At 46.2% G+C, this 19,805-nt stretch overlaps 1 protein-coding gene and 1 long non-coding RNA gene across 2 annotated transcripts in view; both read right to left on the bottom strand.

The window, feature by feature from the left end:
* LOC120993929 overlaps positions 1–16,944 on the bottom strand; it is a 79,564-nt gene extending 62,620 nt beyond the window's left edge. Inside the window, exon 1 of the mRNA XM_040422391.1 lies at positions 16,860–16,944. Coding sequence (XP_040278325.1) covers positions 16,860–16,940 — 81 coding nt within the window. The 5' untranslated portion in view covers positions 16,941–16,944. The remainder of the gene's footprint in view (positions 1–16,859) is intronic.
* Positions 1,348–14,002, bottom strand: LOC120993803. Its single transcript, XR_005777323.1, has 2 exons — positions 13,965–14,002; positions 1,348–1,490 (listed from the first exon to the last, which is right to left on the bottom strand). It is a non-coding gene; the product is annotated as an uncharacterized LOC120993803 (long non-coding RNA).
* Positions 16,945–19,805: the final 2,861 nt, after the last annotated feature.

Here is a 19,805-nt window from a genome sequence, read left to right on the forward strand (position 1 = left end):
GGGGGACCAGGAAGGCGCCATGCCGACCTGTGTCCCCATCTAGAATGAAAATAACAAAAAGGAGTAGAATCAGAGAGTGTCAACCTTCTTCACCAGACACTAAGCAAAGACTGAGTTCCTCCTAGTGGAGTCGGGGAGTATAGCCCGAGGAGGAGGAGCTCTTTTGTATTTGCATAGTGTCCCTCCTACTAAGCTATACCCATGGTCTGTGTCCCCCAATGGAATAAAGTACGAGAAACAACCCATATGTGGTCATAAACTGCTGTACGAGCACAGTAGGGAAGGAGCGCAATATTGTTTTTGGAGGGCAAATTTTGTTGGAATGGTTTTCAGGTGCCATGACACATTTGAAGAGACCCTGAGGTACCCCTAGAGAGAAAACTCCCAAAAAGTGACGGCATTTTGGAAACTACACCCCTCAAGGAATTGAATAGAGCCTTGCAGTGAATGCTTTGACCCAACAAGTGTTACATAGACATTAGAAACACCTGGCTGTGATTATGAAAAATTACAAATTTCCAATAAAATTTTGCCTTATCCCCAAATTTCTCATTTTCACAAGGAGTAACAGGATAAAACGCAAAGTAAAATTTGTAATAAATTTTGTCCTGAATACGACAACCTCCCATATGTGATTGTAAACTGCTATTTGGGGACACAGCAGCGTTCAGAAGGGAAGGAATGGCATATGTATTTTCTAACATGGAATTAGCTGAAATTGTTTTTAGGGGACACAACATTTTTTTTTTTTTGTTGACAGCTGTCTGAGGGATTTTCTTTTGCGGGACAGGCTGTAGTTTTTATTAGTACTATTTTGGAGTACACCTGGAGGCCTTTGTAAGCTTCCAGCTGCTATGGAAAACATTGGGTCCCTCTATAGTATGAGGGGTCATTTTTTGCGGGACAAGTTGTACTTCCTAGTGGCGCCTTTTAACTGGAAAAAAAACTAAATAGGAAGGAATTGGAAAAAAATTCTATTGCGCCACAGTTTTCTAGGTTTTGTTTTTATGGCGTTCACTGTGTAGTAAAACTTACTTGTGCTCTTCATTTTCCGGGTCAGAACAACTACAGCGATACCATATTTGTATATTTTTTCTGGCGTTTTAATACTCAAAAAATGAAAACTTTTGAAAAAGCTTTTTCTTGTCATCGTCATATTCTGAACCCCATAACTTAATAATTATTTTTTTTTAACAGTTACATTGACTAGCAAAAGGGCAACAATGTTTGACTTTTGACTTTCAGGCTTCATATATCACCATTAGGGCTGAAACGATTATTCGATTGAATAGAGTATTTCGAGACCAAAAAATCCTCGATGCAAATTTTTTGCATCGAAGATTTGTCTGTGTCAAGTGACCACGGAGCGGGAGTGAAGCGCTTGCTATTACTCCCGCTCCGTGGTCTCCCGCTGGCCTGCAATACTCACCTTTCCAGCAAGGGGCCTCCGTACACTCCACAGCACATACATGGTCCCGCGCTGCACTGACCTCCTGACGTACGCACGCCGTGATCTGAACGATGGAGTGTCAGCGGCACCCCTGCTGGAAAGGTAAGTTGGTGCGATTGCTCCCATGGCACTGGGGGATAGTGGAGCCCATGGCACTGGGGGATAGTGGAGCCCATGGCACTGGGGGATAGTGGAGCCCATGGCACTGGGGGATAGTGGAGCCCATGGCACTGGGGGATAGTGGAGCCCATGGCACTGGGGGATAGTGGAGCCCATGGCACTGGGGGATAGTGGAGCCCATGGCACTGGGGGATAGTGGAGCCAATGGCACTGGGGGATAGTGGAGCCAATGGCACTGGGGGATAGTGGAGCCAATGGCACTGGGGGATAGTGGAGCCAATGGCACTGGGGGATAGTGGAGCCAATGGCACTGGGGGATAGTGGAGCCAATGGGGGATCCTTCGGGGGGGGGGGGGGGGGGACTGAAGCACTTGTGCTGATCACACAGGGGGGGGGGGGAACGAAGGGTGTTGGGGACTGATGAGTTTTTATAAAGGAAAACAGTCTATTAATTTTTTCTTATTAGAATACTCGATTAATCGTAAAAATAATCAATAGAATATTCGATTTCTAAAATAATCGTTTACTGCAGCCCTACTCACCATCCACTACAGCTTCAAACTTGAGACTACCATCATTCTATAGACAATCATCTTGGCCATCTCAAACATAAATTGGACTTGCAACTATTTAGCATGTGATTAGTTATGCAGATTCTTGTCATGTAACTGCATTGTTACTGTTTTGCTCCTGGTAGTGAAACAATCTTTTTCCTCTTGTATGCTACATATTACAATCTGTTATCATATACCCCAATAGCTCTGTGTTGATTGCCAAGTGAAAGGTCACTGGTTTGAATCCAGGAGCAGCATCATCCAGCTCATCGATAGCGGTATCTGGGCCAAGAAAATTGCCAAACTGCATCATGTGAGTGCCATGACAGTTGGAAAAATAAAGCTAAGAGGTTGACGTCCAGGCAAAATATTGGAGTCAAAAAGACAGTTCATCAAAAGGTCTATCAGTTCTGCTGCCACAAACACAGCAGCGGAGATGGCTCGTATGCTTCGTAATAGTGAGATCACAGACGTCTGTACAAGCACCGCGCATTACACAAGTCTGTAATGGTGGCCCGAAAAAAGTTGAAGAAGCCTCAACTTCAATTTCGTCATGAGAAGCATCGGCTCAAATTCAATAGCTCGAGGACAGGAGAAGATTAGAAACGGGTGATTTGGAGCAATGAGACAAAAGTCAATAGACTGAGCTCTGATTAGTGCAAACGGGTCTGGAAAAAACAAGGTAAAAGGAGATTGAGAAATTGAAGGAACTGTCAAGCCTGATAATATGGGGTTGTTTCACAGCCAAAAGGTGTTGGATACTTGACCAGGATCGATGGTGGTCTCAATGCTGAGCTGTATGTGAGTATCCTACAAGATGAGTTACTTCGTACACTCGAGTACTATGGGTACGATTGACAACAGTGTTCCAGCAAGACAACGACCCGAAGCATACCTCGAGATTGGCAAAGAATTGGTTCAATGACAATGAAGTAGAGCTGCTGGATTGGCCACCACAGCCCCCAGACTTCAACCCAATTGAACACTTGTGGGAAGAGTTGAAGAAAAAATAGGAATTAGACTTGCCGTTAATTTGGTTTCCAGAGATTCCCTCATGAAGAACAACAGGAGGATGCTCCCCTTTGACCTTCTTGGGACAGGAAACAGAGGTTAAAAGGTCCCTCCCACCTCCACCCACCAGAGTTTTTCCAGATTTCTACACCAGGATGGCTACAACTGATTCATTAAAATCATCAGAAAATTTTATATGCAATATTTACATAGTAGTCAGTAAGGGAGGGAATGTACAGGTGCTGTCATGAGAGAATCTCTGGAAACCGAATTACCGGTAAGTCTAATTCCCATTTTCCAGTTCATCCCTTATGACAGCACAACAGGAGACGTACCAAATTATAATTTAGGGAGGGACCAAGTCTAAGGACAACATATCTCAGATAATTATCATTGAATAAAAATACAATTTCATAGAATCAGGAAAAAACCTGAGACAGAAACTTTTTGAATCTGACAGAAAACTAAATCTTGATGACAGAATTTGTGAACCCAGTCGTATCTCTGAAATGCCTCTATCTGCATCCTTGATCAACAGACCTACCTCTGTTTATAGACATACTTAATTAGAGGAAGAATAAATTGTCTTATTAGACATTGGTCATAAAAAAGATTGCAATTACTTACCGGTAATTGGTTTTTCCTCTAGCCCCCACAGCGGCACGACAGGAGGATACCCCGCCTCCCCAGAGACAGGAAACAACGTGGAGATCTTTAAATACTCCCCTCCCCTTACCTGCTCCAGTAAATAACCGAGAAACTCTGGAATAAATGCAACAAAATTAATCTTTATGTGTTATTGCGAAATAAACAAGGATACTCTCCAAGAAAGACAAAACAACTTTTTCCTTCTTGCATCCTTTTTTTTTTTTTTTTTTAAGTAAAAGTTAGAATAATCATAGGGAGGGAAATTCCCCGTGCCGCTGTGGGGGCTAGAGGAAAAACCAATTACCGGTAAGTAATTGCAATCTTTCCTAACACCCCCACAGCGGCACGACAGGAGGAATAACATAGGAATCCCATATCAGGGGGGGACAACCGCAGATAACACTCTGCGAGCAAATGATAATTCCCTGTTCTTCAACACATCTAACTGATAATGTCTAAAGAAAGTAGAAGGTGACGACCAGGTGGCTGCCTGGCAAATCTGTTCCAACGGAACCTCCGCTGATTCAGCCCAAGAAGTTGCTACAGATCGAGTTGAATGGGCCTTTAAGCCTGCCGGGGGAGGAACCTCCCTTAAGTCATAACAAGTCAGGATTGTCGATCTAATCCATCGACTAACGGATGCTTTGTTTGCCGCGTTTCCCCTATTTGGGCCTGCAAACTGAACAAACAGTCTGTCCGTCTTCCTGAGGACTTCTGTAGCCTTTAAGTAAGAACAGCTCTTCTTACATCCAGGTAATGGAAGCGTCTCTGCTCCTGACTGCCTGATGGGGATCCAAAGGAAGGGAGGGACACTTCCTGAAGACAATGGAACTTAGAGACCACCTTGGGTAAAAAAGAGGGAGAATGTCTCAGTACTATCCTATCATCCTTGATGGACAAGTACGGGGGCCTGCACGAGAAAGCCTGCATCTCCCCCACCCTCCTAGCCGAGGTGATGGCTATTAAGAAAACTGTTTTAAAGGTAAGCATCTTTAGAGATATCCCAGATAGGGGTTCAAAAGGGCTGTCTGATAAGGCTGCTAAGACTAGATTTAAGTCCCAAGGAGGGACAGTGGACCTCACTATTGGCTGCTTTCTCCGAGCTCCTTTCACGAATCTCCTAACAAGGTCTAAGTCTGCTAATTTTATATCAAGTAAGGCACTCAAGGCTGATATATGGACCTTTACAGTGCTTACTCTTAGCCCCTTCTGAAGACCTGACTGGAGGAACTCTAGGACCTTAGTGACAATAAGGGGACCTCTGGTATCCCCCCTGTAAATCTTCTGAAAGACTGCCAGATCCTGTCATAGATCTTAGAAGTCACCTTCCTGCGACTAAAAAGAATCGTGGAAATTACCGCGTCCGAGAGGCCCTTTCCCTTTAATATTTCCCGCTCAGTCTCCAAGCTGTCAACTGAAGTTGTGTTGTCTTGGGATGCCATACTGGGCCCTGGTGAAGGAGATCCGGGATGTTTGGTAGATGCCACACGTCTCCTGCTGACATTCTCACTAGGAGAGGGAACCATGACCTCTTGGGCCAGTAAGGAGCAATTAGGATCAGATTGTGGTTCTCCTGTAGTACCTTTTGCAGCACCTTGGGGATTAACGCAAAGGGAGGGAAGGCGTACAAGTTTACTCTTGGCCACGGGTGGGAGAGAGAGTCCACTATAAGAGGGTGATCTGAATAAGCCAGAGAGCCGAACTTCTCTACTTGTCTGTTTTGACGCGTGGCGAACAGATCTATTTCTGGAAGGAACCATGTTTGTGCTATCTGATGGAATATCCTTGGGTTTAAGGACCATTCCCCTTCTTTCAAGACATCTCTGCTGAGAAAATCCGCCACTGTATTGTCTTCTCCCCTTATGTGAACTGCCGATATTGATAATATGTTCCTTTCTGCCCACTGGAAAATCTCTTTTGAGACCCTTGCCAAGGATGGGCTTCTCGTGCCCCCCTGTCTGTTCAGATAGGCCACCGCTGTGGTGTTGTCAGAGTATTCTCACTTCTTTCCCGTGGACTTCTGAGTGAAGGGCCTTCAAGGCCTCCCATACTGCCCTTAACTCCTTCAGGTTGGAAGAGGCTAGGATCTGATTTTCTTGCCAGCCCCCTTGTATTACGGACCTGTCTGAAAAGGCCCCCCAACCGTTCTTGCTGGCGTCTGTAGTGATGGTGACTACATCTGTTTGCTGCCACGGGACGCCTGTGTTTAGGTTTTGGTTGATCAACCACCAATTTACGGAGTCCTTTACGTATTGAGGGACTCTTACTCTCCGTTCTAGAGAAGCTATGCTCTTGTCCCATTCTCTGAGCATGAAAGCCTGGAGGGTTCTTGAGTGAGCCTGAGTCCACTTTACTGCTGGGATAGCTGAGGACATTAGACGCAAGATTTTCATTATTGATCTGATTGTCACTCTTGATTTGCTGCGGAACAGCGTAAATTCCTGTTTGATGGTCTGGACTTTTTCCTGTGGGAGGAAGGTCCTCATGAGGCTTGAATCCAGTAGCATTCCTAAAAAGATCTTCCTTTTTTCGGGCTGGAGGTCTGACTTTTCTATGTTTATTAGCCACCCCAGATCTGTTAGGCTTTGCTTCACTATCTCTATTTGTTCTAATAGGAGACTTTCCGATGCAGCTGCTATAAGGAAGTCGTCTAAGTACGGCACAACTAATATGCCCCTTAGATGAAGATCCGCTATCACCTCTGCCATCACTTTGGAGAAGACTCTTGGTGCTGACGTAATGCCGAAAGGAAGGACCTGGAATTGATAGTGGAGTACCACCGAACCCTGTTGTACTGAAAATCTTAGGAATTTCTGATGCTCTCTGCAGATTGGAATGTGGTAATACGTGTCGGTAAGGTCCAGGGTTGCCATAAAGGTGTTTCTCTGTAATAGACTTATGGTGGATTTTATGCTCTCCATCTTGAACCGTTTGTAGAGTAGATGTTGGTTCAGTCCCTTTAAATTTATAATGGCTCTGTATGAGCCGTTAGATTTTTTGACTAGAAATAAGGGGGAATAATAACCTGTTCCCTGTTCTGCTAGGGGAACTGACACTATAGCTTCTTTTTGTAACAGGATTTTTACCTGATCTAGTATTAGAGCTTGGACTGGATCGGCTTTTTTGGTGATGTGGAACACCTCCTGGGGAAGAGTGGAAAACTCCAACTTTAGGCCTGATGAGACTACGTCCAAAACCCAGGGGGAATTGGAGATATTCTCCCAGGCTGGAAGTACTTCAGCCTTCCTCCTACCCTGCATCTGGCGTCATTGCTTTGATGACCTTTGGGAGGAGTCAGAGGGGTTGAATAAAAAACCTCGACCTCTTCCCGAGCGCCACCGGGGGGAAAAATCCTTTCTCTTTTGATCTTGTCTGCCCCTAGATGTGGGAAAAAAACGTCTCTGACGAAAATTCTTTTGTTCTGAGGGAAACCCTTTCTTTCTGTCTGTGGCTTTTTCAAGGATGTCGTCCAGTACTGATCCGAACACCCTATCACCTTCGCAGGGGATGCAGCAGAGTTTGTTTTTGGATGCCGCATCACCTGACCAGGACCTAAGCCACACCGCCCTTCTGGTAGAGTTTGAGAGGGCCGCAGACCTGGCTGCTAACTTAATAGAGTCGACCGAAGCATCGGCCAAAAAATTTGCTGCCTGTTTAAGAACTGGAAGAGAAGCTAAAATATCCTCTCTAGGGGTTCCTGATACCAGGTGCTCCTCCAGCTGACTTAACCAGATAGACATGGATCTGGCTGTATACGTTGCGGCTACGCTAGGTCTAAGGATGGACATGGAAGCCTCCCAAGATTTCTTTAGTAGAGCCTCACTTCTCTTATCCATTGGGTCCTTTAAGAGACCTAAATCCTCAAAGGGTAAGGCTGACTTTTTCGTAATCTTTGCTACGGGGGCATCCACCTTAGGACATCTGTCCCAAGAGGACGTATCTTCCTCAGCAAAGGGATATTTTCTTTTTAGGACCCTAGATACGCTAGGTCTTTTTTCCACATCGGTCCACTCCTTGTTAATTAACTTTATAATATTAGAGTGGAGGGGGAACACCCTCTTCCTTTTTTCTCCTAAGCCCTTAAACATTAAATCCTGTATAGTTTTGGACTGTTTAGACTCCTCTAGGTTTAGAGTTGCCCTAATGGTCTTCAATAATACTTCGGTCTCCTCAATGGAACAAAGAGGTTTCCCGGACTCCTCTTCAGAGGAAAGGGGTTCAGACTCAGAGAGCTCCCCTTCATCAAAGTCCTCTTCCTGATATTCCGACTCTAAAGTCGCGGGTATCTCAGTCATGGAAGTAGAAGGCTTCTGGGACGTAGCAGCTAGCCTTTGATCCACAGCGCTGGTTACTTCATCCTTAATAATATTCCTAATATTATCCAATAAGGAAGGGGACTCTTCTGCCACAATCTTTTCCAAACACTTGGCACAAAGGGCTTTTTTATATCCTGACGGTAAGGCCTTTTTACAGATGGAACATTTTTTGACACGCTGGGCCTCTGACTTCTGAACTTCCCTGACCTATATTGGATATAAGTCAAAAAACTTGTTTAATAAAATAAGGGGGGCTGTCTAGTCTGTAGAAAGGGAGAGGTACAGTCCCTTATCCAGTGCAGAGGTCAGAAACCTAAACCCACAGTGAATCACAGCAATATAGACATTTATCATTCACCTCCAGAGGAGGGTAGCTTACCGGGCTGCCGGTCTTGGAAGGATCCGAGGGTCTGCGCATCGCGTCCTCTCCTGATGCCGATATGCTGTTCTCCAGACGCCGACATGCTGTTCTCCAGACGCCGCCGATTTCCGCCGCTTTTTCGAATCTGAGCAGGGAAGTGACGTCAAATTCCTGCGCCTGTGAGCTCCGCTCACGTGACCCGCGATCCTGTGCTTCCTTCTCGCGATACCAGCGAGGAAGCGCTGCCCGGGGCTGCCTCCACCGGAGGACTTGTGCCTGGGAGACAGGGAGAACCGCACCGCAGTTCCGCGATCCTGCTCCCCCGACTTGCCGGCGATCCTGCTGATGGGTGAAGAAATCCCACCAGCGAAAGAAAACTCCACGTCTTGCTCCCAGAGGGACAGGAAACAACTGGAGCAGGTAAGGGGAGAGGAGTATTTAAAGATCTCCACGTTGTTTCCTGTCCCTGGGGAGGTGGGGTATCCTCCTGTCGTGCCACTGTGGGGGTGTTAGGAAAAATGCCCTTTACCTCTAAGCCTAGTCTATATGGTAAGTACCATTGAGTAAAATCGACTCGCTCGAAAACCAGATAAAATATTGTAACATCATATATGACCACTGCACCGAGTAAAAATTTACTGTAGACCCCCATTGCAGTTCATTGCCAAGAGCTTAATTGTTATAATCTGATAAACAACCAATTCTACAAGGTATATGTAAGAAACAGAGCCAAGCTGACAGCACTGGCACACGGCAGGCATGGACATCAACGATGAGTTAGGCTACTTTCACACTAGCGTTGGGGTGTCCGCTTGTGAGCTCCGTTTGAAGGGGCTCACAAGTGGCCCCGAACGCATCCGTACTGCCCTAATGCATTCTGAGTGGACGCGGATCCGCTTAGAATGCATCAGTCTGGCAGCGTGCAGCGTTCAGCCTCCGCTCAGCAAGCGGACACCTGAACGCTGCTTGCAGCGTTTGGGTGTCCGCCTGGCCGTGCGGAGGCAAGCGGATCCGTCCAGACTTACAATGCAAGTCAATGGGGACGGATCCGTTTGAAGTTGACACAGTATGGCTCAATTTTCAAATGGATGACTTTCAATGTAAAGTCTGGACGGATCCGTCTGAAGCTACTTTCACACTTAGAATTTTTTCTACAATATAATGCAGACTGATCCGTTTTGAACGGATCCCAAGTCTGCATTATATGAGCGGATCCATCTGGGCAGACATCAGACGGACCCGCTCTGAATGGTAGTGTGAAAGTAGCCTTAACCAAACTGTACCATTAGCTTCATAACGGTCCAGGACAAGCTTGGGATCCCATACCAGGAGGTGTTGGTATGAACTCAAGGGAGAAGGGGAGGTACCCTCCTGACAAAACTAAGCCAATAGAGAACCCACCTGCCCACATAGCGTCAAAGTCAGAAGCAGTGTTAAGGGTTCCACAGGATCTTTACATGGCACTAGCCAGGAAACACAGGGACTGAGGAGTGGCAAAAGGTTACAGAACCTGTGCAGCATACATAGCTGTAGCTATATCTGTGAGCATCGCTGTAAGTGTGAATGTGGACTAGGGTTGTTGCGGGTATCGAAATTTCGATACCCAATCGATACTTTTGTCCCGGTATCGATACGATACCGGGATTTCCATTTTTTTCGATACTGGGCTGCGCAGTCTAGTATCTCTAAACATGAGAGCGCTGCTGTCAGCGCACTCATGTTCTCTCAGCAGCACAGGGGAGAAGGAAGCAGTCTCTCCCTCCTCCCCTGTGCTGCTGCTGCCACCAATGAGGGGAGAGGGGCGGAGGAGGGGCGGGTGCACTGCGCCACCAATGATAGGACTTTTTCTACACAGAGCGGCGCCCAGAGATGTCCTAGCACTTACTATTATTCCTGGGCGCCGCTCCGTTCGCCCGCCGTGCCTCACTACTGTCTCCTGCTCCATATGCCAATTACTATCCGAGCAATGGAGAGAAGACATCAGCTTCTCTAGTGGGCGTTCCTTCTCCCTGCGCTGCGATTGGACAGCGCTACATCCAGGGAGAAGGAACGCCCACTAGTGAAGCTGATGTCTCCTTCCCATTGCTCCGATAGTAATTAGCATATGGAGCAGGAGAGAAGACCGTAATGGGGCACAGCGGGCGAACGGAGCATCTCTGGGCGCAGCTCTATGTAGCCTAATACTTAGACTACTTTATATGGGCAGAATCGCATTGCCGGCACCCTGCCCCTGACAGGGAGCTGCGATCAGTGGCAGTTAACCCCTCAGGTGCGGTACCTGAGGGGTTAACTGCCGCTGATCTGCCAGTACCAGCCTCCTGTATTAAGGGGTAATTATCATTGGTGGTGCAGTGCGCGCCCCCCCCCCCCCGCCTCAACCGCCCATCCCATTAAAATCATTGGTGGCACAGTGCCCCCTCCCCCTCATTGGTGGTGCAGTGGCAGCTTCTGATCGGACCACCAGCAGTGTAAGCCTGGGGCTCCGATCGGTTACCATGGCAGCCAGGACGCTACTGAAGCCCTGGCTGCCATGGTAACATCCCTGATGCTGTGTGCACAAAGCAGATATCTATCAGGGTGAATAGGACAAGGGATGAAAAAAAATCTTGTTACTTTTATGTGTCACGGCACCAGTAGGCGGCGAGCGTCAACAGGCCGCGGGCAGAAGCGGCACGCCGGGCCCAGTATAATTTTTTCGAAATAAAGGAAAAAAAGTCAGACAAACTAAGCCAGGTTGCTAGACATGAAAAAATTTAAGTCTGCGACCTTGTCAATTGAATGCAGCCTGAAAATTTTAGCTCCACATTCAGTCCTTAAACAAGTAATGCTACTATCGTTTGAGCTCCCATTTAGATCCACACACGGGTTCTTAATTAAAGTAATTAGAACTGTTGAGGCAATCCAGCTGGTTAAACATGTGTCTGGTTTACTTACCAGTCTTGGAGTATGTGCCGCCAAAGCAAGCACCAATATTGTCACGCAGCTTCTGCCAACACCTGCATACAGAGTGTTGGTAAGGAGAGGAGAAAAGGCACCATTCCAGCTGCTGACTTTTTTAGGTGCGATCCTGCTGAACTCCACATGCACAGAGGAAGGGATAAGGAACAGCAGATCTAATCTCCATCAACCCATAGCCATCTATAGCTGCTGAATTACTCACTTCATCAGGGTTAGGAGCAAGCCAGTGGACCTCCGCATAAGAGGTACCGGCACGGCCACTTAAAGGGTAGGGTGAACCCAGGCCATCAGAGAACCCACCTATAGGCTCGGACTCCACAGTCAGGCAGCAAGCCATGCACCGCCAGGTAAATTCCAGGCTGCTAAGGGACCTCTACCCCGAGGTTTTAAGCAAGGCTAGTAGAGACCTGGAAGGGGAGGCCCGACACCCCCGATCCTAGTGCCAGCATTAGGCCCTAAAAGTTCTTGTACAATCTCTTCAACCCTAGAGCAGGGAACCTCTCTGCGTCCTTCCAGGAACAGGACAGGAAACACACTGGTGGGTGGAGGTGGGAGGGACCTTTTAACCTCTGTTTCCTATCCCAAAAAGGTCAAAGGCGAGCATCCTCCTGTTGTGCCGTCATGAGGGATGAACCGGAAAGGTGTATTCGCACCCAAATGAGTCGACCAGTATGCACCAACATTGGGAACGTGTAGAAGAGACCGGGGAAGTTTAGCAAGCAAAATGGGAGAGCTTGAGGCCTTGGTACTGGAGAAACATATTGATGTAGTTGGTGTTGCTGAAACATATTGATGTAGTTGGTGTTGCTGAGACATGGCTGGACTCTTATAATGATTGGGCTGAAAATATTCAAGGTCTTACACTCTTTAGAAACGATGGGGCTAAACGCAAAGGTGGTGGTGTATGTATGCTTGGAGTGATAAGCAAGTGTGAAATAAACAACTGTGGATAATGGTTGGGAGGATGTTGGGTGGAATTTCAGAGGGAATAATTATTTTAATTATCCAAACATAGATTGGGAACATAGTTCTGCCTCTGAAGCAAAACCAAGAAAATTCCTCAGCTTTTTGCAGGATCATTTTATGTGCCAGTTTGTAGAAGATCCTACTAGAGTGGATGCTCCACTAGATCTAGTAATTTCGAACAATGCAGAGCTTGTGAGAAATGTGACTGTCCATGAAAACCTTGGTAACCGTGACCACATAATAATAATATTCCAACTAAATGGTAAAAAACAAATTCTGGGCGGTAGAGCAAAATCACTTAAATTGAAAAAGGCGAATTTCCCAGGGTTGAGAGCTGCACTTCAGAACGTAGACTGGAAGCAACTATTGTCACATAAGAACACTAATGCTAAATGGAAGTGCTTTGAATCTACTTTGGATAAGTATTAGGGATCGACCGATTATCGGTTTTACGATATTATCGGCCGATATTCAGGATTTTGAACGTTATCAGTATCGGCATCTATTTTGCCATATACCGATAACGTATTGGGAACAAGGATCGCGCTGCTGACAGCGCTCTCCGTGTTCCCTCAGCAGCACAGGGGAGAAGGAAGCAGTGTCTCCCTCCCCCCCTGCTGCCACTGCCACCAATGAGAGGAGGGAGGACAAAATGAGGGAAGGGGCTGTGGCCACTGCGCCACCAATGAAGATAACTCTCTCATTAATTCACATACAGGAGGCGGGAGCTGGCCGCAGAATCACACAGCCGGCTCCCAACCTCTGACGAGTAGCTGCGATCCGCGGTAGTTAACCCCCTCAGGTGCCGCACCTGAGGGGTTGACTGCCGCGGATCACAGCTACCGCTTCAATGCAGTGCGCCCCCCCACCCCAGTATTCGTCCCGTACTTCCGTTCCGCAAAAAGATAGAACATGTCCTATCTTTTTGCTTGACAGCCGGATCGCGGACCCATTCAAGTGAATGGGTCCGCAATCCGCTGCGGCTGCCCCACGGACTGTGCTCGTGCATTGTGGCCCGTAGGAAAGAGGCCTTACTGTTTGGGCCTCCACTTGGCAAATGAAGTTCAATATAGATAGATGTTAAAGTATGCACCTGGGGCCTAATAATCTGCATGCAGCATATGTCCTAGGGGGAGTAAAACTGGGAGAGTCACTGGTTGAGAAGAATCTGGGTGTATTAGTAGATCATAGACTAAATAACAGCATGCCATGCCAATCCGCTGCCTCTAAGGCCAACAGAATTTTGTCTTGTATTAAAAGATGTAATATTGCCACTATACAAAGCATTGGTGCGGCCTCGCCTGGAATATGCTGTTCAGTTCTGGGCACCAGTTTAGGGTTGCAATGAGTACTCGATTAAATTAAGTAATTTAACACAAAGAAATCCTCGATGCAAATTTTTTGCATCAAGGATTCGTTTGTGTCAGGTGACCACGGAGCAGGAGTGAAGCACTTGCTATTACTCCCGTTCCGTAGACTCCCGCTGGCCCACAATGCACTTGGAATACTCACCTTTCCAGCAGGGGGCTCCGGACACTCCACAGCACATCCATTGTCCCGCGCTGCACTGACCTCCTGACGTACGCACGCCGCGACCTGACGCGCTGTGTGATGTCAGGCCTGAAGCAGCGCGGAATGATGGAGTGTCGGCGGCGCCCCTGCTGGAAACTTAAGTTGGTGACACCAAAGGAGTGAGGACGCGACTATGGCCAGGCGCCCAGAGTGTACAGCGTCATAGCAACCAATGATGCTGTGCACTCCGGGTGTCAGTAGGGCACAAGGGGAGCAGAGACGATGGCACTGAATTGGGGGTGAGCTGAAGGCGCTGGGGGAATGGAGCTTATGGCGCTGGGGGAACGGAGCTGATGGCACTGGAGTTGATAGCACTGGGGGGAACTGATGCACTTGGGCTGATCGCACAGGGGGGAACGAAGGGTGTTTGGGACTGATGGCAGGGGGTCTGAGGAGTTTCTATAAAGGAAAACAGTCTATTAATTCATTTTTTCTTATTCGAGTACTGGATTAATCATAAAAATAATCAGTAGAATACTCGATTTCTAAAATAATCGCTTGCTGCAGCCCTACACCAGTCCATAAAAAGGATGCCCTGGAGTAAGAAAAAGTACAGAGAAGAGCAACTAAAAACTCAAACAGCCTGGAAGATCTTCGTTATTAGCAAATATTAAATGTACTGAATTGGTTTAGCCTTCAAAAAAGACGTCTAAGGGGTGACATGATTAACCTGTACAAATTTATAAACGGACCATACAAAAAATATCAAGGGAAGCTATTCTGTGTTAAACCCTCTCAAAAAAAGAAGGGGCCACTCCCTACACCTGGAGAAAAAAAGATTCAGTCATAAGAGGCGACAAGCATTCTTTATAGTAAGGGCAGCGAGTCTCTGGAATAGCCTGCCACAGGAGCTGGTCACAGCAAATAAGTAGATGGCTTCAAAAAAGGTTTACATACATTTTTTTATTCAAAATAACATTGAGGCTTATGACAATGTATAGAAATCTTGTTCTACACACCCTTTCCCTTTGGCCCAACCCATTTTTAAAAGGAAGATGGACATAGATCCAGGGATTTTTTTCCGTGCATCGATATAGCAGGATTACAGGTTGGACTTGATGGACTTTTGTCTTTTTCCAACCTTAACAACTATGTAACTGATTTTGGTTGAGACATGTTTGAATCTGATCGAGGGTATACCCAGAAGGATTCAGGCAGTGTTTAAAGCCAAAGTTGGATTTACAAAATTCTAACAAAATAACAAAAATAAAAATTTAGAATTTCAGGAGCGAGAGTGTAACAATGTGTTTACATGACAAGAATCTGCATAACTAATCAGATGCTAAATAGTTGCAAATCCAAGTTATATATGAGATAGCCAAGATTATTGTCTATAAAATGATGGTAGTCTCACGTTCAAAGCTGTAGTGGATGGTGAGATATGAAGCCTGAAAGTCAAAAGTTCAAAACATTGTTATCCTTTTGCACGTCAGTGTATATGTCTACAGAGATATGCGAGGGGTAGGGCTGAGCGAATCAACTTCGGCTGCTTCATCCAAAGTCGATTTGCATAAAACGTTATTGTAATACTGTACGGAGCGGTACAGTATCTTGGAACTGAACCTGAGTTCAAAGTTTTTTTTACAGTAGAAATTAGTTTCCGAAGCTATTACATGAAGTCTCGCAAGACTTTGCGAAGTAATGACTTCGGCTCATCGGAGCCAATACATTGTAATACTGTACGGAGCTCCCACAACAAAGTTTTATGCGAATCGACTTCAGATGAAGCAGCCAAAGTCGATTCGCTCATCCCTAGCAAAAGCTCATTTTATGCGGGAAGATCTGTAGTTTTTGCGAATACTATTTTGGGGCGTGTATGACTTTTTGATCACTTTTCATTCAATTTTGTTTGGGAAGTAAAGTGATGTTAAAACGGTGAATCGTTTTTTCTTTTTTACGTCATTCACTGTATGGGACTTTTAAAATATTTTAATAGTACAAGCGTTTTCACACTCTGCGATGCCCATGATGATTTTTTTTTATTATTATTTTGGGGAAAGGGGGTGATTTGAATTTTTTTAAATAAATGTATTTATTTATTTCTTTATGTCCCCAAGTGTACCCCAACTTGCAATCATCAGATTTTAATTTGTATAGAATAATGGAATGTGCTCCGTTATTCTATATAGAAATGGCTGTATTACAGTTCAGTCCTGCCACCTGCTGGTCTAAATTGTAATATACCAGTAACGAGCCTGGAAGCCTAGTACAGGCTCAGACCCATTACCAGCATAGAACGCATTCCCCACATTGACCACAGCATCTGAGGGGGTTAAATGTCCGCAGACGGCATTACCAACAATTGAAGACGTTAGCCGAGGGTGTCTGCTGTATAAAACAGTAGGCAGCTGGTGGCTAAGTGGCTTTGTCTGCTCTGGAGCAAGCTCCATCTTTTTAAAGACCCAACATCCGCTGTACATGTACAGTGGATGTCGTGAAGGGGTTAAATGTCACCTAGTTGGACCCAGATGTGCACAGGCCCCCTAAACACCAGTAGATAGCACAGGTTTGTACACCAACAAAGTAAATGGTTCTTTACTATAAGAGCAGTGAGACTATGAAGCTCTCTGCTAGAGGATGGTGCGATTGTGAAATCACTGACAGTTCAAAAGGGACCTAGACACATTTCAAGAGTGTAATATTACAACTTATACCTATAAAATATCTAGAGAAGGATCAATGTTTTAAGAGGTTATTCTGATTGCCAGATTTGCAGTCAGGAAGAAATTGTTTTCCACAAGAAGAAAATTGCCTACTTCTAAGTCAACGTTGCTGGATAGTAGGTTGAACTGGACGGACACGTACACTTTTTCACCCTTAAAAACAATGCTACTAAATAACCCTCATTGTACCCCAATAAAAAGGTGGGAAAACTAGACAATAGTTAGCAAGACAAGTCTTACCTGACAAGTCATAAGGTGCATTCTTAGCTCAGTCCCATGGACTTTGTGCTCAGGATCATAAGGACAACTAACGTAATCCATGTTTAACCTGCAAAAAGTTGATAAATTTCAATTTCAAAAATATCAGGTGAATGATTCTGTTGAGATTGTAGTGTAACTAAACTAAAGCCTGTATTACACCTGCCGATTTTTTCGGCAGATTATTGCTAACGAGCGTTCGTATGAACGCTAGTAAGTGATCATCTTGCAGTGTAATAATGCCACCAATTGCCCGATTAACGAGCAAATGCTGGATAATCGGGCAATCCAGATGGCTTTACACCAAAAGCACAAACCTACACCAGCTCGCAACGCATGGACACTGGCCGTGTGCACCCCACATCATGGATGCATGCCCATCTGAAAGGTCGGTGCGGAATGGAGGCACTGAATAACTACGGAGTGCTTCCATGGGGTTTCCTTCCGTGCCTCCGCACCGCAAAAAACTAGTGCATGCACTACTCTTTTGCGGTGCGGACTGTCAGATGAGGATCGTGGACCCCAATAAAGTGAACGCGCCATCTGCATGCGGCAGCCCTACGGTCGGTGCCCATGCATTGCGGACCGCAGCATGGGTCTGGCCAGTAAACGTGTGTGTGCATGAGCCCTTATGCCTATAACTAGTACAGGCCGCCTTCCTCGATCGATTTTGGAGCATTTCTGCCTCAAAAATCAACGTAAAAAAACCCAGCTTCAAAACAGTCTCCCAATTATTTCAATGGGAAGCAGCATTTATATATATATTTTTAAATACATGCACTCATCTTTAAAGACCAGGCCTTCTGCTGTGCGGTGGGGGTCTGGAATGGGTTAAACCGGCTGGCATCGGCGCCATCTTTAACCCCTTAAATACCAGGCCATTTTTGGTTCTGCATTTTCATTTTTTTCCTCCCCACGTTCCAATAGCGATAACTTAAATTTTTTTCGTTCACATAGCCATATGATGGCTTATTTTTTGTGTGACAAGATGCATTTTTTAACGGCACCATTTAATCTACCATTTCTGTTACTGGAAAACAGGGGGGGGGAATCTTTGTAGGGTTAAGTTGAAAAAAAAAAACAATTCCACCCAGGTTTTTCGGGTTTGGACATCACGGCGTTCACATTAAGCTAAAAATGACATGACGTTCCTTTTTTGCAGCTCAATACAAATCCAGCGATACCAAAGTTTCTGACAGCCATAACTTTTTTATATTTTGGTTTACAGATGTATGAGGGTTTGTTTTTGGTGTAAAGAACTGTAGTTTTTATTGGTACCTAGAGGTCAACTTAATTTTTTCCGGAAGAGTAAAAAAGGAGAGATTTTTGTACAACTTACCAGTAAAATCTTTCGCTCTTCATTGGGGGACACAGGAACCATGGGTATAGCTATGTCCTCTAGGAGGCGTTGACACTAGTAAAAGCTGTTAGCTCCTCCCCTGGCAGCTATACCACCTCCAGCCTGGAGAGAGCGCTTCAGTTTGTGTACAAGCAGTAGGAGAAGCAAACCAAAGAAAAAACATGGAACACCAACCATGCCAAAAGGCCCAACAGGGTTCTAACCAGCAACTGCCATAACTGTGGTCGAACAACAATACTGGGTGGGTGCTGTGTCCCCCAATGAAGAGCGAGAAAGAGATTTTACTGGTAAGTTATACAAAAATCTCCTTTTCTCACCCATATTCATTGGGGGACACAGGAACCGTGGGACGTCCAAAAGCAGTCCACAGGGAGGGAAAAACCACAGACCCATGGAAGCAATCGTCCCTGCAAGCATCTAAGAAACTGCCTCTTGCAAGACCATGTGGCCTAAGGCCTCGTCCCCCGATGCAAAAGTATGCACCTGGTAAAAGTTTGTGAATGTGTGTAAGGAGGACCAAGTAGCCGCCTTACACAACTGTGCAGCCGAAGCGCGATTCCTCAGAGCCAAAGATGCGCCCACCGCTCTTGTGGAGTGAGCCGTGACACCTAAGGGCGGAACTCTGCTTTGGGCGTGGAATGCTTCAGCAATTGCAGACCGAATCTAGCGGCGATCGCCACCTTGAAAGCCGCCAATCGCTTCAAAGACCCTTCAGAATGACAAAAAGGGGTCCGTACGGCGGAAGGGACCAGAGGCTGCTAAATAGAACTTCAGAGCTCTGACAACATCCAAATGGCGCAACTCCTTTCCCGTAGGGTGTGAAGGAGAAGGACACAGTGAGGGAAGACAATTTCCTTGTTAATATGGAAGTCAAAGACCACCTTCGGAAGAAAAGAAGGGACAGGCCAGAGAACCACCTTGTCCCTATGAATAACCAGGAAGGGTTCTCTGCAAGAGAGCGCCGCCAACTCAGACACCCGTCAGATGGAAGTGATAGCGACCAGAAAAACTACTTTCCAGGACAGGAGTCGGAGAGAAATCTCCCGCAAGGGCACCAAGGGGGAGCCTGGAGCGCTGAGAGGACTAAATTCAGATGCCAAGGTGGTAAGGAGGACGGTACGGAAGAACCGTATGTGCCACTCCCTGAAGAAAAGTACTTACAGGCCCCAGGGTGCCATAGGGCGATGGAAAAGGATAGAAGCGCCGACACCTGACCCTTCAAAGAGCTAAGGGCCAGACCAAGGTCCAACCCTGATTGTAGAGAAGACAGGACTGTGGGGAGAGAAAAAAACAAGTGGTGGAAAATTTCGGTTTTCACAGAAAACCAGGAAGGAGCTCCAGGTCCCGTAAGAGATCCCGGACGATGTATGCTTATCCAAAGGGATATCAGGGTGTCCACGCCGCAAGCTTTCGGATCTCCTGCTCTGGAGAGAAAGGTGGAAGCTTCCGAGTGAGTCTCGAGGCCATCAAGTCCACGTCCGGGTGACTCCAAAGAAGACAGATCTTCTCGAACACCTTCCGCAGTCCAGGAATACAGAAGGGAGAGGTCGGCAACTGTTCTGTTCAAG

This window comes from Bufo bufo, chromosome 3, assembly GCF_905171765.1.
Source record: "Bufo bufo chromosome 3, aBufBuf1.1, whole genome shotgun sequence".
Taxonomy (NCBI): domain Eukaryota; kingdom Metazoa; phylum Chordata; class Amphibia; order Anura; family Bufonidae; genus Bufo; species Bufo bufo.